The sequence below is a fragment of the Lepisosteus platostomus genome, chromosome 3 (assembly GCF_059453375.1).
Source record: "Lepisosteus platostomus isolate fLepPlt1 chromosome 3, fLepPlt1.hap1, whole genome shotgun sequence".
NCBI lineage: Eukaryota > Metazoa > Chordata > Actinopteri > Semionotiformes > Lepisosteidae > Lepisosteus > Lepisosteus platostomus.
The window spans coordinates 60731886-60757170 of NC_142613.1; the positions used below are offsets into that span (position 1 = coordinate 60731886).

Here is a 25285-nt window from a genome sequence, read left to right on the forward strand (position 1 = left end):
TGCTGAGTCTTCTCCACTTCCCATCTTCCCTCACACAGTTCTCTCTCAGAAGCACACGAGCTACACCTCCTGAGGTGGTAAAGACTGGTGACAAAATTTTCATTCTTCCCAGAAGAATTCCAAAACAATCATTTTCAGTAATCCCTAAAAGTTTGAAAGTAAATGTGTGTTGTAATGTGTTATTGTAACAGGTGACTGTTAACAAGATGGTAATTTACATTCACCTGTTCAATTTTTCATCATTAAGTAACACACTCCATAATGGAACCGGTTCACAAAGAACTTGCTTTCAAGATAAATAACCTAAAAACACAACACTTCCTAGACTTTGTGAAAGCTTTCTGATCTTAACCTACTCTGCTAATCTCTGGGAGATGAGTATAACGGAAATAGCTAAAGCTAAAGCTTTTCCGATGCACTTACGAACATGACTGCTAAAATAAAAACAGATCAGATGAATGAAAAAGTGTGATAAAATTGCAGTCAAGTAACTTTTACCTTTTCAGTAATATTTTTCTATAGTTTATCATATTAGGTCTTCTTTCTCAACTGTCTTTCAATAAAATAGTATCAGGGGATTAGTACAGCTCCCAACACAAACTTCATCATGAAGCCAAAGAAACATTCAAAGCACATCTGACTTAAAGGAGGCTCTCCAGTCAAAACTGTTTTACTCTTCCTACTTTTAAACATTGGATTAACCTCTACTTGTTTCTTTCAAATTCACACACTGATGCAGCTTCATGATATATGCTTGCATTAAAAGAAAGAGCTGTGTACCTTTTATTTTTAGATACCTTTTATTATCTATAGAATTCTTTTCCAATGCTTTCTCTCTTATGCCTGCTTTTTCAATGCCATTAATCATGGTATCTTACATGAATACAACAAATCACTTCGACATTTGTAGCGCCATTCTTAGGGGTATACTCTTAGAGGTGATGATAACTCTTAAGAGGACCATAAAGTACTTCAAATTAACATTTTTAAAACAACATTATGATTTTATGACCATGTGGTTAAACATTATTTAAAAGGTACTTTTGGTTAACTCTCTTATTTACAATTTTTGACCAAGACAAATATTAACTAAAGCAAAGATGCATTTGAAACAAATGAAGAATTTTGAAAAAAAGACAGTTAAAATATTGTGCTGTTTTTATTTTGTGTAAAAATCACACAGCTGCTAGTTCATTCTGCAGAGATACATCCATGCAGTTTAACATCTATGATCCCACAGCCATAATATAAGCAATTAAATAGAATATTTGCTGTTAGTCAGCAATTAATGCAAATTTACATATGAGATCAAAAGGTGTGTATCATACAATATACAACATACCCCTTATACAGTACATCAACCTGAACAGCAGGAAATAAAGGCTCTCCTTTCTTCCATACAGGGAGAATATCTTAAAGAGAAAACCTGACTGAAAATCAGGAGTAAGGCTTAGAGAAAATGTGAAGAAAAGGAAACACAAAAAGGTCCAGAAGACAGACAGCACTGGACTTAGAGCTGACAGCTATGTGAGTCAAGTACCAACACAAGTGAAGTTATAGTAAAGATATACAGATACAAACCAAGTGGTTGGTTTTAAGAGCTTTTACACTAGATAAAGACAACATGCAGATTAAACCTGTGTTGAGGAAAAGAAAAAGTGCAGTTATTAGATCTCAGTTTCACTTTTACAGTTGGTACATTCTTGGGGAAAGCTGTATTGGTGTAGATTTGATTCTGAACATGAACCACACAAGATACATGCAGAGCCTGCATGATTTTCAAAAAGTGCGGTTGTCTTGGGTTGAGTACTGTACAAGGTACATAACTTATTGTATTACAGTTTCAACCGCTGAGGACTAACAAAAATAAGCCTGTTGCAAGATGCTTAAGATTAGTAATCAGTTCCCTGTTGCACACCCAGATAAAGTCTTCACTGTTATTGCAGCACAAAGGTAGGATTGAAGTACGCTGAATGACTGGCACAAAATTATTCAACACAGTATTGCAGAAGGAAAGTAGCAATTGAGCCAGTCCTGGGTGTCCTGTCTCACCATTTTCTGGCCAGTGTGATTATCTGCATTCCAAGTTAAAATATGCCACCTACAGTATTAATGTAAATGTGCTATATTGGCATACTCAGCTGAAGGCCCACAACAGAAGGATGAGTCCTACAAAGACAAACTGTCTAGATGTGCCTTAAAAAGCCTGACAAGTCTGTTCCAGTTTAATTGTGTGTTCTTTCTGTATTTTAAACACTTGCATCTGTGCTGTTATAAGGGGTTTAGCTTCTTTTGCTTTAAAAGTTCTCTTTGAAATGGTAACATTCCTACTCCAAACCCTTTAATATGTTCTTAAGCCAATTTCTGTGTCTCTTTCAGAAAGCTGCATGTTGCAAACGTTCTCCTTGTATACGCCGAGATGGAATATAAAGACACAAAGCTGAGGCACACATGAACATGAACATCCTGGAACAGCCACAAGCCGTGTAGGCCTCTGCATTTTCCCAAACATCGGCTTACAAATGTGAAAATGGTCTCAGCTGTTCCAGTTGAACCTCCAGAGATATTCTCTCTTCAAGCACATCCTGTAATACAAAATAATACTAGTCTGAAATCAGGACTGCGAATCTCCTTATTCCAACAAGGTTATCATTAACGTAGACCGAGTCATGAATACTTTTCAGTGTATAAATGTTCATAAGGGAACAGGTCTTGATAATACAGGTGCAGTTCTTTGCAAGAGAAATAGCTCCAGTGCAGCAACCAATTTTCCAGATGTCTCCAGACACACATGCTATTCTCGTAGCATGATAAACTCCCATATTATACATTATACATACTAAAGAATTCAAACCCAGGAGAACACAATGATTTCAGGCCAGTTGTTCTTAAATCAGTTTTAATTAAATCACTGAAGGGGATCTTGGTTCAGAATCTCACCCAGTCAGTAACAGGTAAAAGTGATTCATTTAAATTTGCTTATAAACAAAAGTGAAGCACAGAAGATGCTGTAGTGGCCCTTACACAGATTATTTCAAAGCATTTGGAAAAATGTAAAATTTATGCTAAGATACTTTTTCTTGACTTTTCTTCAGCCTTTAACACAATCTGACAGGACATTTTATTATCAAAAATGATTCAATTCCAGATATGTACTATACTACCAAGATATGCTTATTTTTTAGTATAGCCACATGACTTTCTAGGTACCTGTGATTAAAGTGCTATTGTAATGGGTTATAATGGACGCTGTTATTTTGTATAGTTTTCACTATGATGTTATTTTGTTCAATATTTTTATCTGTTATCTACCCGTAGAGTCTACAGTTTTAATCGATAATTTACTACTTATGTCTGTGAAACACAGTGAGAGGGAGCTCCCGTTGCCTTTCCTCATTCACACTAAAAGCCACTGATGAGGAAACAACGAATTGAGTGACTGATTATTTAATCATTTCCCTCTTCAGGGGCGCTACACTATCAGTGTAAAGATTGTAAATCATTTGATACTAACCCTAGTATAGAATACATTGTGAAAAACAGCTAACAGTTATAGGAGCATCCATACAGGGGAAGTATGCACAGTTTCTATCTGCACTAGTATCTGAGTATTCCATTTTATTGTTTGGATCTTATAAAACATGTTTGTCTTGCATCTGTGTGCACCACTAAAGAGTTTAAATCCAGTTTCATAAACCCAAAGGACGTTTTAGTAAACAATTTGGGTTGTCAACATCTAAAACTTAATTAACGGTATGTGAGATATTCCAGTTACATACAGTGCCTTGCGAAAGTATTCGGCCCCCTTGAACTTTTCAACCTTTTGCCACATTTCAGGCTTCAAACATAAAGATATAAATTTTTTATTTTATGTGAAGAATCACCAACAAGTGGGACACAATTGTGAAGTGGAACGAAATCTATTGGATTTTTGAAACTTTTTTAACTAATAAAAAAATGAAAAGTGGGGCGTGCAAAATTATTCGGCCCCTTTACTTTCAGTGCAGCAAACTCACTCCAGAAGTTCAGCGAGGATCTCTGAATGATCCAATGTTGTCCTAAATGACTGATGGTGATAAATAGAATCCACCTGTGTGTAATCAAGTCTCTGTATAAATGCACCTGCTCTGTGATAGTCTCAAGGTTCTGTTGAAAGCGCAGAGAGCATCATGAAGACCAAGGAACACACCAGGCAGGTCCGTAATACTGTTGTGGAGAAGTTTAAAGCCGGATTTGGATACAAAAAGATTTCCCAAGCTTCAAACATCCCAAGGAGCACTGTGCAAGCGATCATCTTGAAATGGAAGGAGTATCAGACCACTGCAAATCTACCAAGACCTGGCCGTCCCTCTAAACTTTCAGCTCAGACAAGGAGAAGACTGATCAGAGATGCAGCCAAGAGGCCCATGATCACTCTGGATGAACTGCAGAGAACTACAGCTGAGGTGGGAGAGTCTGTCCATAGGACAACAATCAGTCTTACACTGCACAAATCTGGCCTTTATGGAAGAGTGGCAAGAAGAAAGCCATTTCTCAAAGATATCCATAAAAAGTCTCGTCTAAAGTTTGCCACAAGCCACCTGGGAGACACCCCAAACATGTGGAAGAAGGTGCTCTGGTCAGATGAAACCAAAATCGAACTTTTTGCCCATAATGCAAAACGATATGTTTGGCGTAAAAGCAACACAGCTCATCACCCTCAACACACCATCCCCACTGTCAAACATGGTGGTGGCAGCATCATGGTTTGGGCCTGCTTTTCTACAGCAGGGACAGGGAAGATGGTTAAAATTGAGGGGAAGATGGATGCAGCCAAATACAGGACCATTCTGGATGAAAACCTGTTGGAGTCTGCAAAAGACCTGAAACTGGGACGGAGATTTATCTTCCAACAAGACAATGATCCCAAACATACAGCAAAATCTACAAAGGAATGGTTCACAAATAAACGTATCCAGGTGTTTGAATGGCCAAGTCAAAGTCCAGACCTGAATCCAATCGAGAATCTGTGGAAAGAGCTGAAAACTGCTGTTCACAAACGCTCTCCATCCAACCTCACTGAGCTCGAGCTGTTTTGCAAGGAAGAATGGGCAAGAATTTCAGTCTCTCGATGTGCAAAACTGATAGAGACATACCCCAAGCGACTTGCAGCTGTAATCGCAGCAAAAGGTGGCTCTACAAAGTATTAACGCAAGGGGGCCGAATAATTTTGCACGCCCCACTTTTCATTTTTTTATTAGTTAAAAAAGTTTCAAAAATCCAATAGATTTCGTTCCACTTCACAATTGTGTCCCACTTGTTGGTGATTCTTCACATAAAATAAAAAATTTATATCTTTATGTTTGAAGCCTGAAATGTGGCAAAAGGTTGAAAAGTTCAAGGGGGCCGAATACTTTCGCAAGGCACTGTACATAATTAACCTTTTTGGCATTATGCGTTAGGCATTTAAATGTCATTACAAAGAAGCAAGCATTAGTCTTTGCAGACAATATGAAAAAGTCCTGCAACAGAAATACTTAGAAGAAACTGGCTTAAAGATTATGTAGTTTAAAACAGAGACAGATGTTGTCAATTTGTAATTAACACAAATTAAATTGAATTAAGGGAATATGACTGCAACGCAACACAAAGACAATGCTTTGAATGTTTTAAATCACCAATCCAATACCACTAATAATTGTGAAGTCAAAATGTTGTTTAATTTGAATAGGGTACTATGTTAAATTCCTGCTAATCAAATTTTAAATAGGCAAATGGCAACTGCCAAATGTCTACAGCTGAATTCCAGTTTCTCAGATTTAGATGAGAGACAAATAAGAACAGACAGAGACTTTCAGTTCCACACTCTTTAAAGTATAGCATGCATTTTTCATTAGGCACAAATAAAAAGTCTTCCTTACCTTTAATTGTTGCTGTAATTCACTGTTAAGTCTGGCCAAGACTGTATTTGTTTCCTTGTTTCTTCTAATTGAAGCTTGGATGGCTTTTTTGTCCTTGCCAAATGATCTGAAAATGTAATACATTTTTTGTATTATAATACAGAACTATAGAACTGAAATGGGAATTGTTAAAGAAGTTGCAGACCTTGCAGTATGTATTTTAATTTTAAATGTGTAATTCATGTTAAATGTTTTTATGCATTTTCACCATACAGTTGAATGAAATAAAAAAAAAAGTATACAGGACAACATTCTAAGATCAAGCACAGAGAAAAGGTTTAGTTTCTGAGATATAAAAAATATTAATTCCTTAGGTCAGCCTTCAAGTAAATACTGCTGAAGTTGAACTATTCCATAACTTTGTTATATTTATCATGCACGAGTCTAATTCTGTAATATGTTGTCTTCACTGCAGTGCTGAATTTAGAAACACAAATATGTAGTAACATTTGATTGGAGATATTTACATAATAATTCAACTTAATATATAAAGCAAAAACAACTAGAAACAAAATACTGCCCTATCCAATATAACACCACAAAAATCTGGACCCTCTTAATACAATCACTAACACATCACCTCTAACTGTCAGAGAGCGCAACATCATAGTAGTTTTCATACCTGGGAATTGAGGCCTGTGTAGCTAGAACAGCAGGTATGACATTGGATTTCTGTGAATGCTCCTCAACCTCTGGTCTGAGCTCATCTTCGGATTTTAACCTTCGGCGGACAGGCTTTGGAGGAGGGGCAAGAGGTGTGGACCCCTTGGCCTGCTGTGAGATAGGTAAGGACAGCTAATTCAAGTTTACCGACCACAGAAAAGGAAGCACAGGAACACAGGAATGTATCCCACATGTAAGCACTCAATGAATATTTTTAATCAGAATAGAATGTATTTAATTACACAGATGAAGAACCACAAATCCAGCTTTGCTGGGAAAAAATTAGGTGTTAAAATATTGGAGTATATGCACACTCCACTCTTTGTGACCTCTCAACATTTTCAATTACATTCACCCATTATTGGTTTCCTTAAATAGAACCCGTAGACTCACATAGACGATTTTCTTTTATGCTTCTTGTTTTCCCATTTGAATTGTGAAACAGCCTAATACTTAAGTGACCTTCTTTAAAGAAAATGTAGAAATGTAGAATTACATGTCCAATTTACTAGGGCTGCAGCAATGAAAATGTTTTAATTGTTTGACAGCTCAGCAGTTTACTCATTTATGGCTGTACATTTGCATTCAGGTCCTATATGATTTTAGATTACAAGTGAGTCATAGAAACCAAAAAAAAAACTTGTACTTTTTTAAATGTTAAATGGAACAGTAAACATTTTCAGACACTGAATTAAAGTAAAAATACATCATATATCTACACATAACAGTGATCCTGGCATAAGGGAGCAGTTCTGCTGTGATTCCAAGTAAACGCTGTATATATTCTAAGTCAATGTTGGATAAGGATGTGTGCTTAGTAATTACTAATAATATGAGTTAGCAGGTGGAGGTCTAAGACAGATAAGATCATCTTGGAGGCAGAGTAGGGGCTAGTTACTGAAGATATTTTGAATGCGTGGGCTGTATTTACTGACATTTCTATCGGCAACACTGGCAAGCTAGCAAAATAATTTAGTTAGGGAGTACATTTCCCCATTCACTTGGGGAATTATTAATACACTTCTGTATTAATAATAAACTTTTGGAGGTTCAGAACTGCCTTCCAACAAGCAAGCAAACTTTGGAAGCCTCAAACCTTTGCCCTGAGTTCTGAAACTGATTTGTGTAAAGTCATCAACATACTGAATTTGAAGTTGCTGTTACTTTTTCTTCTCGGACTTCCGTTTTTGCAGTTCTTAAAGGTCCAACAGGTTCTCCTGGTTTATCAATCTATATGAAACCAAAAGAAACAGAATTACATTTTCACAACAAGGATACACAACATTTAAAATAAGAGAGGTTTGTCAGAAAGCATGTATTCATTCTTATTTTCTGAAATTGAATTTGTCCAATGTTGTTGACATTGAAATTACATTAGTATTACAAATTCTTATGTCTATTCTGAACAAATATACTACTTATTGTATTGCAATGTTTTTTTTGCCAGATACTCACTTTACAGATATTGCTTTATGCATCATGTTCATTCAAAATGACTTTAGATCTGTACTTGAAATAGGAATTGCGACCTATTTAAAATTAATTTTAAAAAGCATTAGAAAACCTAAATAAGCACATTCACTCTAATACAGAATGCTCTGAAATGTATCAAATGCACTACTTTGAAGGCAAAACATAATTTAAAAATAAAATTATCCTGATTTTTTTTTAACTTTATTCCCTAGTCTATGCTCCATTCAGTACTTCAACTGGTTGTATCTAGTTTTGGAGCAGCTGGAGAAAAATAAAACATTTGTTTTCAGTTGTTTTTACATTAAAACATTTTGGGACTCCCAGTGAAATCTACACAGACAGCGCAATTTCCCATTAATTTAATTGGTGACGCATGATGTTGCATGTCACCCAGGTGAGATGAGATACAATACGTCAGTGGTGTAAGAAGTGTGTTTTGGGATTTTTTGGGATGAAAAGTTCTACACGAATAATAAGAGATTATTAGTATTATTGTAGTAAAACTCACCTGTTAAATGTTTAATAATATCATAATAAAAATCAAAGTATACGTTTAATTAAACCACTATAATCTGCACAAAGCAGCATAAGAGCTTATTACATTTATTTTGAAAAACAGGTTACTTAAAAAAACAATATTTTTTACAATGGCACATGTACTAATGCACTGCAACTTTCAAACAAGTTCTTTTATTAATAAAACATTATTTGCTAAATATTTTTTTTAATTAAAAGTTTACTTGAACCCAGAACACCAGCCACATTAGTGTATTTTCAAAGACCACTTACTAAGCATTACTAAGATGTCAGGTTTTGTGACAAATAGCAGCTTTTGACTTACTTGTGTGCTCTCTGACTGTTTTTCACTGTCATCAGACAGCTGGTCTGTTGCTACTGATGCAAACGCTTCAAACTGGCTGAAGTCTGCAAAGTTGGGCTGTTCAGGAATCTGCTGAGGTGAGGTACTGGAATGAGCTGCTAGACCATCGCCATCCACTGAGCGATGTCCATGGGACCCAGCAGCCTATAAGGAACATCAAACACTTAAATATGGATAGTCTGAGAAATATAAAGATGGTAAGAAAAATGGTTAAATAAAAACTACTGGAAAAGTTACAATAAAAGAACCTCCTGGAAGACTGTTTCCTCTGTATGTGCATCACTGAGGGTTAAAGGAGAAAATTACACCAAACTAAAAATCAAACATAAACCATACCAAATTGCAGTTCCATATGTTAAAGCACTGTAGTGGTGCAATGCATAACACCTCACTGCAAATGTCAGAGATTAGTTCTTACACTAGGTCAAGTGCTTTCAACCATTTTTCCAAAGCTGTACACTTTCTGTCCCAAAATGCCAGAACAAGTATAACCTGCATAGTTGTTTTCTCTATGGATGATTAACCAAGTTATGAATGATAACAACAACCAAATAACATTTTTCACTATATACTTTCATATTAAACACTTTGTCACACTGCACAGTTACCAAAATACCAAACATCCATCCATCTCTTAACTGCTTTATCCAAATTAGTCGTGCGTGAGCCAGAGAGCCAGGGCCTATCCCTGCAATCAACAGACCCAAGACAGGATACACCCTGGACAGGATTCCAGTCCATCACAGGGCACACACAGAGACACACTCACAAAAGGGCCAGTTTTCTCCAAAGCCAGTTAACCTTCCAGTAGGTCTTTGGACTGTGGGAGGAAACTGGAGCACCCAGCGAAATCACACAACTTCAATGCACATAGTAACCCAGATCCAGAATTAAATCTACAGCCCCAGTCCTCTGTGGCCGCAGTACTAGCCTATGTCCCACTGTGCCTCCGAATACTAAGAAGCAGTTCTTCAAATTTGTAATTTAAATTTAAAATGTTTTTGGGTGCTCAAGTTTCTATATGGCAAAGTTATTACTGAAAGCGGACAATGTTATTTTTATCATGCTAGTCTACAATTTGCCTTGTAATAATGGAATTTTTAATATTCTTAAAATCTAGAAAGATAGCCTACTGACGTGCAATAAAGAGTGTTCAAAACTACAAAGATTAATATTCTAAAAAAGGTCTTCTACTGATTTATTTTCACCTACTGTATCTAATGAAAATATATTAACCACAAAAAAATATTTTGCACATTTATGGTTTCAGCATTGCTGAGAGCATTTGCAGAGACATAGCTTTATTTCTGAAATATGTGCAATATGAGAAGCTCTTTCTGCAACGTATGTGAAAGTGGTAACTGTTCCATTCCTTCATCCATTTTCTAGTCACTTTATACAGTAAAGTGTCATGGGAAGCCAGTGCCTATCCCAGCAGTGCCTATCCCAGCGCATGGCAGGATACACCATGGATGGGACCCAATCCATCACAGGGGACACATGCAGACAAACACATACCAGGGCCAATCTTGTCAGAAGCCAATTAACCACCCACCATGTTTCGGGATTGTAGAAGGAAACCGGAGGACCTGGAGGAAACCATGCAGGTAGCACCCAGGGTCCCAGCGCTGCGAGGCAACAATGCTAACCACAGTCCCACCGTGCCCCCCTGGGATCTTTTCATCTATACTTAATTGCTAGCTATTAAGCATTATTACTGTACTTCACATTGCTGAAAAAAAAATTACCAATCATACATTCTGTCATTTTACAAGAGAATACCTCCTAATTTCTTACAGCTTTACAGTTATAGTTTAAAGTATTTATGCATTAGTGTTCTTTGTCTCCAAGTACATTTTAATCATTATTGTTAAACAGGAAACTAAATAGATCCTTCAATAAAAGAGACAAGCATAAGTTCATCTCCAGAACAATTTATGAACTGCGAGCAGGCATCGCTATTCTTAGTTTTGCTGAACTTTCTCTTTGTTTAAACTCCTTTTTATCTTTTGCAATGGATACATTTATATTTTTTCAGTTGTATTTAAAGTAAACTTCAGGTTTAAGTATGTAGCTTCTTTTAATTCAGTGATGCAAAATGCACAACCCCGCAAATATGACAGTACAGGTGTAAAAGAAGAAACAGTGATTTGAGTAATAGTACATCCTATTGTATTATTAGGTACCATAAGACCTGCAAAAATGCTAATAATAAAACAGAACGTACTATTGATGAACATATGATGAAGCAGATCTCTTACCTGTGATGGCTGAGGTCTTGGGGGAACAGCTGGAGGGCAGGCAACAACACCAGCCTGCTGTTGTACTGAACAAGAATAAATTGAAAAACAAATTACAATATTACAACTACTGAAGTGTCTTAAAGAATCTAGATAGAACGGGTAACACCTGGTTAGTATCAAAATCTCCTGTTATCAGAAGCTTCAAAACAAGGTAATGTTTGCCTAAATTCAGTGATTAAAGTGATCAAAGTTTACTTTAGTTAACTAAGTTTTGGGTAAACAATTACGTGCCCATCAACAGTCTAGGAAGACGGCATAAAACAGGCACGTGGGGGAAAAAACAAGAAAGAGACAGAAGGGACAACAAGGAACAGAAAGGCAGAAGGCAAGAGGTTCTCATCTAGATCATCCAGTAGGACCAGACTCGAGGTAACCATCTTGAGAGAGCCTGCCATTCTGTTGTTGTTAGGGACTCCAATTTCCTGTTTAGAAAATCCCTTGCTTACAAACAGCCTCTCCTGCTTTGTGGGTGCATTTTTATTTATATAGTGGCAGTCTGGGCTTTTTCTGTGTGGTCAAGATTTAGGCTTGGAAGCTTTGCCTTTGAATTTGTACATAGTGTAACTTGTGTGTTGTATGCTGTTCAGTTTGTGCATTAACCTTATTAATCAATATATTTTTAACAGTGTGCCCGAATTATTACTATTTTCACCAAAGCTGTGCCTGAAAACAAAGAACTCGTATGCCTCCAATTATATCGGCTGCTTGGGTATATTATTGGCAAAATCATTTACAAGTTGGGGGTTATGCTTATTTAACTTACTTACCGATTAATCTGCACTGCCCAATTTTTTATTTTCATAACCCCCTATTTGTAAGAATATGCATTTCAGAACTCTAGAACATCATACACAATTGTACAATATCAAAGATCTAAAGGTACCACCACTTATCCTGCAAATAGAACAGAATTCAAAAGGCACAAAATATTCCTTCTATTTTTTTTATTATTCTTGTGTTTAAATATGAGAAACATGCCTGGTAAGGATGAGTTTGAAGCATCCAAACACTTGCATCTCAACATTCATAATGGAGTCAAAAAAATCAAGAGTTTTGAAATCAGGTATGTCAAATATGGACACACTTTGGCAACACATCAATAACACCAGTGGCATAACGCTCATGGCAATAAGAGCTGCTTACCTGTGGGTCCTGCAGCAAAATTCCTGTTCATATCTAATGATGAGGAGCGTGAGTGGGAAGCATGGGGTCTAGGTGGGGGAGGTGGTGGTGCACCTGTTTTCAGTCCTTCAGGGGAGGTTCCTGAATGAGACCTGTAACATTATAATGCATCTTAAGTTTCCTGGTGTAAAAAATTTAAACATTTTACAAATGCGCAAATGCTCATCGGTTACTCAATATTACATCATAAAGATCAAGAATAAACACTAATCATTTTTTACTATCACCAGTCAATTATTCTTCCCAAGACAGGCACCTTGGGAAGAAAGAATTCCGTTCTTGTTTCCTGTATATTATTGTTCATACCTGAAAAAAAAATGGCTCACCAAAAATGCAAAACTAGTCAACCCCACTCCTAACTCTGCTGTGTTTAATGATTATCCTGCTTGAATATTACTCCTCTAGAAAATGTAAGAGGTCACATCTCATCCTGCACTTACTATCTCCTGACTATAAAATAGCAGTTGCGGTTTCCCAAGTGCCTCAACCAGTAAAGGTGCTTAACTCCAGCACAGGTTGAGCTGTTATCGTGGGTTCAACTGTGGGTCATGTGACTGTGATTCCCTAAATGCAGGCACATAACTGGATCAACATTGATAAGGGATTAGTTGGTCAGGGCTCTAGCGGTCCTGTCAGTGAGAGACATGCCTCGTTTTCAATCAGCACTGAAACCCCTCTGTGTTGGTGGTGACATGATGAAAGACAAGTGGTTCAAAGAACATCCTCATTCACCCCCGGGTGAGGGTGATCTGGCCGTATCCCTAACATTTGATCATGGTAAAAAAAAATTGTATAAAAAAAGATTTGTGGAGGTCTGACTAAAAATACAAAACAGCCATGGTTTAAATATTTCCCTCTTAGCTCCAACTGGAACACTTCAGTTGTTCACGTGAGAACAGCAAAGGAAAGACATTCGGAAGTGTGTATTGCTGTGCTTGTATGTGGTGGTATTGTTTCATTTGGAAGGGAAGAAGGTAGCACAACAGGAAACCCAAAGCCCACACTAGCTAAGGTTGAAGGTGACTTTTAAAGAAACAGTATCTGTATCAGATGAGAGTGCCTTCTAGCAGTTAAGAGGAAAGCTGGTCTCCTCGTCCTTATTCACACTGGCGAAACTGTGCCCATAAAATAATACTTTATCCTTAGCTGGGTTTTAGATAACAGACAAAAAAATAAGTGTACACATAATAGTTATAATTTTGTGAGACGTGGATTTAAATAAGGGACTTCATGGATCCTTGTGGTGGCTATTCTGGTAACTGGGCCTTTAAGAATTGCTTGTGAACAGGGGAGGGCCCATGGTAAAAGCAACATTTATTATTCTGTGCAATTTCCAGAATTATTCCCACAGCATGTTTTAAATGCAGAGTCTATTAAATAAACATATTTCCAGTCTTGCAACAAATACAGCAATTCTTGCTCATATCACATAATTTTAGGGTTGTATTTTAAATGCAGAAAAACTAAAGTTTTATGTTTCATTTGACATTTTTGATTATCATGGAAAACTAGGAACCCAGCTGATCGTGTATATCCAAGAACCTTTTCAACTTCCTTGTTGCACTCATCCCAAAAAAACATGAAATGATAATGCTGAAAAATAAAAGCATAATCTAACTTCAGCCCACCTAATGTTCATCTCACATTTAGTGGAAAGTTTCAGTATGTATTCCATGAAACAAACATCAAAATAGTGGTCCAATATGAATATGATCTCCTTTATTAAAGATATGAATCTTGATTATGAAAGGAAACATGAAGCTTAGAAGCCCCTGTTGACTTTGACAAAAATACATTCTTACGAAATTTTAACCTACCTTTGGCGTGTTACAGCACTTACAATCTGTTCTGGATCCGATGCAAAAGAATCTGAACTACTGTAGCCATCTCCTAAGAAATAATATAAGCATAGCATTGAATATGATCACTGATCATAACTATTGTACAATACAGTCACTTGTAACTTTCAAATGTCAGAATTACATTGATTTTAAAGATAAATATTACATACACCGTAAAAACTTCCTAAAACAAATATTTATAAGCATGTACGACTGATGATTCTCATTTAAACAATTACATAATTCATTTAAATCATTAAATACAATTGCTTGGTAACTATTAGCACATTAGTACAGACGTCTTACAGAAACTTAGGCAGTTTGCAAAACTAAGGCAGTTTCTCTCCACTCAAGACACATAGCGATTAATACATGCTCTTGTATACAGCAGGTTAGACTACTGCAATGCCCTACTATCAGGGAGCACCCATCACTCTTTCAACACCTTACAGCAAATTCAGAATGCAGCAGCTAGAATTGTTACTGGGAGCAGAAAGTACAACCATATAATACCTATACTTAGCTCTCTTCATTGGCTTCCGGTCAGGTACAGGGCGGACTTCAAAATCCTTCTACTTACTTATAAGGCTCTCAGAGGTCAGACACCTGTCTATCTAATGGAACTTATTAATGTATACAATCCAAGTTGCCTGCTTAGATCACAGAATGTAGGTCTTCTTCATATTCCACACATTGATAAAAAAACAGTTGGCAGTAAAGCCTTTAGTTACAGGGCCCCTAGCTTATGGAACAGTCTCCCACCCCATGTTCGGGATGCCGACTCAATCTCAGTATTCAAATCCAAACTGAAAACCTATTACTTCCGCCTAGCCTACTCACACCTTACATCATAGCCTGCTGCAACCATGGCTGCTGGTGCTGCTGTACATGCCACTGTGTGTCTCTGTGTTGGCCCACCAGGTAGATACATCTGTTCTGACCAAACTATTCTATTCTCCTCCCCACATGTCCGGATGGCGCCCAGGCTGGGCACCATCTGAGTTCGATGGTGCATCACTACCATGGATCCAAGAGGGACATCATGGATATAGCTATCGTTTAGGAGGATTTTGCTGGTCTACAGAGATCTGCATGGAGTACTGACATACAGAAGACAAGATGGATGGATTAATACCTTTATTCATTTTTTCCTTTTTTTATTGTATAGTGTAAGCATGCCCAAAGGGGTTGGGCAGCCAGTTGACCTAGGACCCCTGGAGGGTTTTTTTTCTCCTTACTAAGGAGTTTTTGGTTCCTCTCCTCTGTTGTCTTCTGGTCTCCTGTTCTGTATTCACAACATGTATGGTCACTTGCTTTGTTAAGCACCTTGGGGCAACCTTGTTGTGAAATGCGCTATATAAAAATAAACTGAATTGAACTTAAAAACATTCAGTCCATGAGGAACACAGGTGAGATAAATGGGTCATACCCACAATTAAGCTACCTGAAACAATTGGTGTGTGCTACTTACCTACAGTGTTGCCTGCTACAAATTTTATAGAAGTTGCTATCTTATTTTCTTCAGAAAGCTCAGGTGGTTTAGCCAACAAGGGACTAGTTGGGTGTGTATGATCTGTGAAAATATAAATACAGCCAGGGTTAAGTATTTTGTCAAAAATGTTAAATAAAACCTACAGGCAAGAGAGTGGCAAAGAGCCACTTGGTTACATCACAAAACATACAGCACAGCACTTGTCTTTCAAAGTGTTTTTTTGCCAATCTAGGGGAAACATTATAGCAGCATAACCATTTATGAGTATCTGTATTCCACTTCCACTTTAGAAAAAATTCAAGTAAGATCACTCTTATATTATTGCAATTTTTAATTAAATAGCATGCTTTTCTATATAGCCATATAGGAAAAGACTCAAAAAACCAAATGTCTTTAAACACAGCCTTTGACGTTCTGTTAAGGCAATATGTTAGTATAAATGTATTTTATAGTTATATTTTAAGATTCATTCATCGTTAACAGAAAATTCAAGTATAAATGGAATATGTTTGTTTAATATTCATGCATTACACAGGCGATTAGTTTCTTTCCAAGTGCTACTACTGATTATCTCCTCCACTCTTTATTCCTTCTACCTCCTGAAGAAACCTACAATGGCAAATTACACAACTGCTAATATTAGTAAGACAACACCTTGATTGTGTATCTCTTCATGATAAAAGACATGCATTGGTTAGAAAGATAAATGTAATTTATATATGTCAAATAATGAATCTGAGGTTCATAGTCTGACATAAATGTAGATTACTGGCACAAATGTACACAGCCTTTCAAGTGCTGGGCTAAATGGTAGCAGTACAGTGGAGATTCCTGATCCTGAACCAGCTCTGGGCTTCTAGATTACAGAACTCTACAAAACGTAAAAGCAGAGGATTTCACTGGTTGAGCCCAGTAGAAACTGGGATAAAGTTTTAAATGCAAATTAAATCCTTAAAGAGTGTGACTTTCTTTGCCTCAGTGGTGACATTAGAATGGAAAAGTATGTATTCTTACCACTTCCTGTTCTCTTCAGCTCCATCTCCTGCATATGAATTTTGCTGGGTGTCATACGAATGGGAACAGGATGAACAATTGCTGTATCCTGTAAGGAAATACATTTCCAAGTTGTTTCTTTGTATATACATTTTGTAATCCTTTGAGGTTAACATGAACTTTGTTTTTAGGCTGTAAAAACTTGTTCTGGACATTTTATTTTGTAAAAATAAGTAAGGTACAGTTATCACAGAACCCTTTTAGTCAAAATGCTAAATGAGCACAGTCTATCTCATTACAAAAATATTGTATTGATAAATAAATCTTAATGTGATTAATGCTAACATTGAACTTTCATACTCGGTGGAAAAAAAATTGTTTAAGAACTACCATTTACAGCATTTTTAAGACATTAATACTTCGTCACAGAAACATTACAATCTCTCAATTGCATAGATTTGAGAACAGTAAGCAGCAATAACTAGGAGATTCAGCAAGCAAGATCATGTTTTCTCTACTGTTTAAGCAGATCACCACGAGCCCATGCATCTTAGAGAGACCACTTTAGTGGACAAATTTAGTATTAATAAAATAATTAATATGTAACAGGCATACTGAGTGATTGACTTACAGGATCAGCTGGTGCAATGTTAGAATCAAATTGGGTCAGAGTTTGTGAGCTCGAAGAGCGTTCACTAAAAGTCTCCCACTGCTGAACAGACAGAGCAGAGACAAATTGGCACAAATCAACAAATTACTGGTAAGCTTTTCAGAAATGATTCATAATCTAAACTTGTCTTTTTAAATTACCAATGAAAGCATTTTTCAATGAACAATTAGTACAGTGAGGAAGCAATGGCTGAATCTTGTTAGTAAGAACTCTGATACAAAGAGAACATCCAATTACATATAAAGACCACAGAATCCTTGCAGACAAAAATAATAAAATAAAAATCACTCCTCGTAATACATTTTCAGTGTATAGACACAATGTCAACATTATCACTAATCACAAAATTATACTAATCCTGAAAGATTACTTCTTCCTAAAGTTCATTACAATTAATAAATGGGACTTAGACCTTACAGTTCAATTCAATATCCATAGGAACAAAACATTTCTGTTTTTCTCTCCTCAATATCAGGACCTAATCATGTGATTTAAAGTTAGAGTTTTAAAAAAACCCCAGGAAACAACAAACCCTGAGAGGGAAAGGAAATCACTGAAACACTTTAAACATTTTTAAAAGTTAATATTTTAACTTAGGGGTTTGCCGAAAATTTATCTGGACAATGCCCCTGAAAACATGACCATGATTAACAATGCCTGGGATTATATAAATGTTGTAATTTTCCCAAGAATAACAAACTACATTTTAAAATGTAAAAACAGTAGAAGCCAATATTCCAACATAGTAATTTAACCTTAAACCCTGTCCATCAATAGTCTAAATGAGCAAAGACATCTCCAACAGCTATTTTACTGAATTACTATTGTAAGCTATTGATATAGTTAAATATCTTAAAACAAAGATAAATGTAAAGAAAGAGAAAAATACCAATAATTATAATATATTAAAGCACTATAAAGGGTGGGTATCTACCCACTATAACAATATGTTTAAACAAGATTCTTTAAAAAAAGCCCCACACGAGCTAATGGCTTTGGCTTTATTTTGTTTCAGAAACCGGACTGTTGGAAGTTCAGCCCTGCCTTGAGCATTATTTTACATCTGGGATGTGCAGAGTGAATGGAGAACAGCGACAGGAGAGGAAATGACAAACCTCACTGCTCTGGTTTAACTCCGGCCAATTCTGGTTTAACGACGGCATAGATGGCGATTTACTGGGCGGAACCTCCACTGGGGAACTGGAATAGCCCACTTCAGCTGTCTGGTCTGGGACTTCTACAATACATCACAGCACATACAAATAAATACATCTAGACAGGCTGTTATTATTGAAAAAACAAACTGGCTTTACTATGATGACAAACTATAGCCTGTTTTTGTTCTTTATTATTGATTGCACATTTAACTAAGTGTGTGTGGAACCCCACTCTGCATGCATGATCTGTGCATTCAGGACCACTCTTAAATTATTATTCATGGTATCCATTTACTTTAATTTCTATTCTGCAAAATTCCAAAATATACATTCATTGTATTGTATTGTCAGTTTATACAACTCTCCTTGCCCATAGGTTTATCTCAAGTTTGTACAAGATTAAAGATCTGTTAGATCTTTTCCTCATACATGAATGCGAGTGAATGCTGCCTTTTTAGAAAATACTCTTACCAAGTTCTCAAACTAATCTTCATGACCAATATTAAGATAAAGGTGTAAATCTACTGACACATTTCAGTGAAATATAATTTGAAATTCCAACAGCATCGCATTCATTCTGCAAACCACAAAGGATATCTTCATTTTCATTATATACATGTCACAGAAAGTTGTAAAACGATAGAGCAGTTATGGCAACTTGTAAGATTACAGAAAAAGAAGAAATTGGAACATGGAATGGAAGGTTCAGGAAAATATATCAATTTGTCTTTTTAAAACACTAATATCATCTGTACAATAAAATAGGAAAATGCATAAAAGTGTTCTATTAGTTTTTTGCAGCCTCAGTCTAAACTGAAGTGACTGATCACCTAACATTCAAGTTATTTAAATGAGCATGTTTATGCTGTGTAGAGCTATGGTAATGCACAATCCTAAGTGTTTCACATTTAAAATTTTCTCCTGGTATTACGCGACTTAAAAAAAAAAGACTTTTTAGCAGTCAGTTTGAAAACAAAACTATGATGCTATGATGTCAACAATAATGACCCTGAGCATATACTGTTTCTTCTGTTGTGGTCCTTTTGCATGCGTTTTTATAGCACATACAGTGCCCTCCAGAATTATTGGCACCTTTGGTAAAGATGAACAAAAAAGGCTACAAAAAAAGTCTGTTGTATATCAGCTTGATCTTAAACTGAAAATATAAGAGAAATCTAACCTTTCAGTGAGGTAAAATTATTCAAAGAAAACAAAATCCTTATAAAAAATAAACATTTTTCTCAAAAACATGCACCACAATTATCAAACCACAAAGCAACGAAAAAACGTTAGCATCAGATATAAATCTAGAATTTAAGACTTAAAGCCTCGTTAACACTTTGTGAATATATTCAAATACATTCAAAGAATTTTAGTTAAGCAGTAACCTTTTATCCAAAAGAAACGTTTACCTGTTGAATCATCCAAATCAATAAGCTTTGGCATGAGACTTTCTGGCAGTTTTTCTGGAAGATCATAACCATTTTTCCTTGCTACTACCAAATGGAACGCTGCACAGAACTCATCCAACGTCAATGCGCCATCTTTGTCGAAGTCTGAAAGCTCCCTGGAATTCATGGAATAAAAAATAATGCAGAAAGGACAAAGAAAATAATAAGAGCGAGAAAAGTCACACAATGACTATGGTTACGATTTATGTATAGAGCCAAGTTACACAATTTTACTGCAGCATCTGTTTTATTTTTAAGCACTTGGTGTGGCATCTGCAAGACAGGACATTGCAATGAGATGGAAATTGGAATGACTGTTTCCAACAAAGCTGCTACCATAGTCATTACTGTAAGGCTAAATGCAACACACCTCCAGTTTGACCTAAAAAGGGAGGATACACACCAATGAGGACTTTATGTTAACTTTTTATTCTAGTACACAAAACAAGATATCCTTTGGTAACTGATAGTTATTCTTTACAATTCCAGGTCCACTCATGCATTCAGAATTCAGAGTGAAGATTAACAGTGGTTAGTAGTCTGTTTTTCAGTTATCAAAAATATATACTTTGTTAAAATGAAAATGGAAAATAACAAATACACCCATACTAACACTGTTGATTAAGAAATCAGTGAACACCTTTAATTCCTCTTTTTTTGCTTTAAAAATAATTTTAACATCTGATTTTACTACTACGGGAATTCAGAAATACCCTGGTCTTGTTTGTAACCTTCAGCTCTTGCACATAATTTTACCATAATGGCAATGAAATCCTCTTCTTGTGGTACTTTACACATATTAAGACTCTATTCAAGCAAACATGAAAACTATCCATAAACTCAATTTTGTAAGATAATAGCAAAATGAGAGAAAAATAAAATTGTTTTATTTTTTTAATTAACACAAAACTTTTTGAAGAGATCACAGATACATGATTATTGCTGTGGTGGTTGGAGGAGGTTACAGCGAGGGTTAGGAATATACAGTACAAGGAAAGCAAAGGGGTAGACCCAGAACCAGGTAAATAAAGGGCCCTTCTAAAGAAGAAGGTTTTGTGTCGAGAACTGAAAGAGCTCAAAGACCCCCTCCAGAGCTTTGGGGCTCAGCAGGAGAAGTCCTTCCTTATCACCCATAGAGTGTAGACGGGCTTGGGGGACAATCAGGAGACCAGAATTAGATGAACAAAGATTTGCAAGGTAGGGAGTAGGATAATTGTAACTCAGACAGGTACTGAGGTGCCAAGCCATGTAGAGCCCTATAGGTGAGCATGAGGATTTTGGAATACACATGAAACCCGATAGGAAGCCAGTATAAGGACTAATAGGAAGCCAGTATAAGGACTCCATTACTCCAGGGGTAATGTGATCACTTACACTAGACCTGGCACAGATTCTGGACTTACTGAAGTTTGTTCAGTGTGGATTTAGATATCCCAGTGAGTACAGCAATACAGTAATCAATTTGACAGAAAACAAAAGTTTTGACCAACTTTTCAGCAGCAGTTAAGGACAACATGGGACAGTCTGAGGTGCAAAAATGGATTAACAATATGTTGCATATGTCAAATGTCAAGCCTGGATCAAATATTAGACCAAAGTTCACTTAAACATGATGTGCCTTATATTCTGAGACACTGTTTGAATACACCTATAATATTTTTAGATTATCAGTAAAATGTGTACTAGACTCAGTTTGCTTCTATAAAACAGACTTTGCATAAATCGGAAAAGAAATGCTTGGCTAAGGAACCAATTTTTAGCTCAACATTACATACAGCAGAGTGTTACAAATGCAAAGGTACAATACAGAATTCCTTGTGGGCTGAAAATAGAACTGAGTTGGGAGCAAAAAATGTTTGCATTGTATGCTACATGCAAGAAAGGATAAATGCAATAAAAGTGTTCAAACAACAAAAACAAACTAAATGACATAGCACAAGCAAGACGTAGGTGTGCATGATGGATATAAAGAAACGTCTAAAACATGAAGTAACTTTACATTGAGACCACCTTGTATAATGATCTAACATAGACAGGTGACTATTTTAATATATGGCATAATAAAAGTATAAAATTATACTAGGAATTCTTCTAGCTGCTAGTAAAAAAATCTAATCGCAACAAAAAATCTCTAACAGCTGAAAAGTGTATTGATATTGTAAATGAGAATTATATAAATTTTCTATTAAAATACAGTCAGAAAAGTCAAAGGATAAAATGTATATCCCCAATTAGTCCAGATTTCACTTTGTGAAGGAAAATAAAGCAGTATTTCTGTACAAACTAATATAGATTTCACTAAGTAAATATATTTCTGTATTAACCCCTTATCTCGACTGGCACAATGTAAAAAGCTCTAAAAAACGTAATTGAAAATAAAATAAAAAATACAAACTTTCTATGTATACTTGTAAACTGTTTCATGAATGAATAAAAAGTAAAAAAAGGAAGTATAACCCATCTACCCCTACTTCCAATTCAGAGTCACAGGGAAGCCGAAGACTATCCAGGCAAGTTACGGGCACAGGGCAGGGTACACCCTGGGCAGGACATCAGTCCATCGCAGGGCACACAGAGACACGCACACACTCACACACTCACACAAGGGCAAATGTTCCCAGAAGGCAATAAATTACCAGTTTTCAGAAATTCAGAAATGTTTTTGAACTGTGGGAGTAAACTGGAGCACCAGGTGAAGTCACACATGAAGACAGGGAAAACACAAACTCAACGCAGATAGTATCCCAAGTCCAGAACTGAACCCAGGGCCCATGGGACATTGCTAACCACTGTGGCCACCATGCCCATTTTACTTTTTAAAATAATGTTACTTTGTCTACAGATCTAATACAAAGCTCCAGGATCAATGTGTTTCCTATGAGAGTGTACAACTTTTTTTCTAATAAGAGGACACTCCAAGCCCAAAAGAATATAAAATTTACACACCAATTGTGAGACTGTCAATACACCAAAGACTTACTACAATCTACAGCATGCTGAGATGACTGTTACAATTCAAAGTAAATAAATCTAGATGATTTATTTTCATAAGTCTCTAACTTTCTGGAGGAAAGAATTGTCAGAGGCAATAACAGAGTATTGGATAATAATATACAGTCATTTATAGCGTCAAGCTCAGGAAATTAATTCTGAATTCCTTATGATAACAAATCATACTCACCAAATGTGAGAAAGCTCATGAATAGGTAACTTTGATTTAGTAAAAAATTCCTTTGCAGCAGATCCTGAAAAGTAAAAAGAAATTAGACTATTTGGAGAAGAATCAAAAGGAAACCATTACCTTCTTTCACAGAAGTGCAATAAATCTAATTGATTTACTTACCAGGGATGAACCCGTTTAAATCAGGCTGAATTGTTTTAAACTGATTTATGTAATACTGCCTTTGTTCATCTGTTATTTTCCAGGGGTCATCATAACCGCTAGTTTGCCTTCGAATTTCATTTGCCATTGCAGCGGATGCTACAGTTCTTACTGTGGTACTCTCCTGAAAATACAATACAAAAATAACACACAAAAAAGGAAATACATATTTGCACAAATGGTCAAGGAAATAGACAAAATGAGTTTAGAGGCAGCTCTGTAAAAGCTACCATGGCCCATTCAAAAGTGGGCCAAAAACCTTGTTTTTCAAAGCAATAATGGAAGCTGAAATGCTATATTTTGTCAAGCACAATTGGGTGATCAACTTGAAAAGAACCTTAAACTTCCCTAAAATGAAGTTAAACCTGAAAAAATAAAGCATGAGGAAAAAGAATAGTAGACAATGACAATGAAAAATGCAATGCATGGTGAACACAAAATCCCTAGTAAGGCATGAAACGTGTTGCTGATCTATCAAGCAATAGTACAATATGTATTTCTGAAGCATGCACATTCCTTGGTGTATTGCCATGTAAAATACTATTCTGTGAAATCTAATGAATTTACTGAACAAAGTGATATCTGTCTGTTTTTGTCCTCATTTAAAGGAATCAGACATGAAGGAATTTACAGTAAAATTATTAAACCATATGTAGCTACTGTGCCTGTTTTAAATGATCTATCCAAGTCACAGAGAACACAATCAGAATGAATGCTCAAAGAAACCTTGGAATAGATGTGCATTTGTCAGACTCTTGCTGCCATTAATAAAAAATGATCACACAAGCTCTAGACAAGTTTTAGACTAAGAACTGAGGACTGTTTAGCCATTACCAAGAAAGCTTATATATCCATTGAGCCATGTGCTGCACTACCTGGACTGATGCTGGATGCATTGGTGGAAGTGTGCTGGTGGGTGGAGTATCTGTAAAACTGACCCAGCTTTCTTGAACTGGTGGAGGAGAGTGGGCAGACCACATCCCATCACCTGCCACTGGTCCTTTTACGACAGGATTAAAGAAAAAGAAAACAGAATTAGAATCAATGAACATTTCGTTATTTAAAAAAAAAAACAATAACTCCTGCAGGTAGGGAACTAGCTCATTTCAGTTAAGCAAAAAGTACCTAAAATTCCTTAAACAAGCAGTTTATCAGTAATTTTCTCTATTACTCCATCATGTTGTTATAAACAACACCTCATCCCAAACAAACAACTTTTATAAAAATATATTTTTATTCTTGTTACAATTAATTTACCTTCCCATTGTGGATGTTTAATATTATGGTCCTTAAACCCACGTGAATCGCAATGGATGAAAATAAGAAATTAAAAAAGCTCTTATTGAATACTGTAAAACCACATTATCTGTCTTTCTGGAAGCTGCAAGTGACGTCAATCTGCCACCAACAGGTTCAGCAAACTCAGCACAACAAGAATATTTACATGAAACAGGAAAATAACATTGCTGTTCCAGGAGAAGCAGCCATAACCTGTCTCAAATTTTTAGGTATCTATTTTCTTCTCTGGAAACCAACATCTCCATGTGATAGACAAAGACAAGGAGTTAAAATGCAGAATCATACTCAGTTATATGAAATGTATGCTTTAAAAAAAGAGCCACATTATTATTAACATCATCATCATAAGCAGGTGATACTTTAGCCAAGTGTTTTGCTATACCTTTTTGACAGCAGGGACTGGCAGGCTGTCATACTAAACTGTTTGTGATCACTTAATCCTTTTCAAGTCCAGACTATTTTCACTATTTTCATTTACTGCTATATTTTGTTTTTAATTTAAACTTTTAGTTGTAAGACTTAAATGTAAAAGCTTCACATAAAATCCAAGTGCACACAGT

At 36.1% G+C, this 25285-nt stretch overlaps 1 protein-coding gene and 1 long non-coding RNA gene across 5 annotated transcripts in view; one reads left to right on the forward strand and one right to left on the reverse strand.

Moving 5' to 3' along the window:
• Nucleotides 1-1140: 1140 nt before the first annotated feature.
• The window catches only part of reps1 (RALBP1 associated Eps domain containing 1), a 38004-nt gene continuing 13859 nt past the window's right edge, over nucleotides 1141-25285 (reverse strand). The window contains exons 5-20 of one of the 4 annotated variants that reach the window (XM_088626280.1): nucleotides 24365-24426; nucleotides 23388-23550; nucleotides 23226-23289; nucleotides 20006-20160; nucleotides 18552-18673; nucleotides 17398-17478; nucleotides 16788-16875; nucleotides 15753-15854; nucleotides 14258-14330; nucleotides 12402-12532; nucleotides 11217-11281; nucleotides 8917-9099; nucleotides 7746-7832; nucleotides 6562-6713; nucleotides 5901-6006; nucleotides 1141-2585 (exon numbers count right to left, since the gene is read on the reverse strand). In XM_088626280.1, the coding sequence (XP_088482406.1) occupies nucleotides 2517-2585; nucleotides 5901-6006; nucleotides 6562-6713; nucleotides 7746-7832; nucleotides 8917-9099; nucleotides 11217-11281; nucleotides 12402-12532; nucleotides 14258-14330; nucleotides 15753-15854; nucleotides 16788-16875; nucleotides 17398-17478; nucleotides 18552-18673; nucleotides 20006-20160; nucleotides 23226-23289; nucleotides 23388-23550; nucleotides 24365-24426 (1703 nt within the window). In that variant the 3' untranslated portion in view covers nucleotides 1141-2516. Of the gene's footprint in view, nucleotides 2586-5900; nucleotides 6007-6561; nucleotides 6714-7745; nucleotides 7833-8916; nucleotides 9100-11216; nucleotides 11282-12401; nucleotides 12533-14257; nucleotides 14331-15752; nucleotides 15855-16787; nucleotides 16876-17397; nucleotides 17479-18551; nucleotides 18674-20005; nucleotides 20161-23225; nucleotides 23290-23387; nucleotides 23551-24301; nucleotides 24427-25285 lie in introns of all 4 variants that reach the window. The other 3 variants (XM_088626279.1, XM_088626278.1, XM_088626281.1) reach the window with 3 other exon arrangements.
• Nucleotides 2585-6058, forward strand: LOC148675196 (uncharacterized). The gene is made up of 2 exons (XR_015935466.1): nucleotides 2585-3770; nucleotides 5403-6058. It is a non-coding gene; the product is annotated as an uncharacterized LOC148675196 (long non-coding RNA).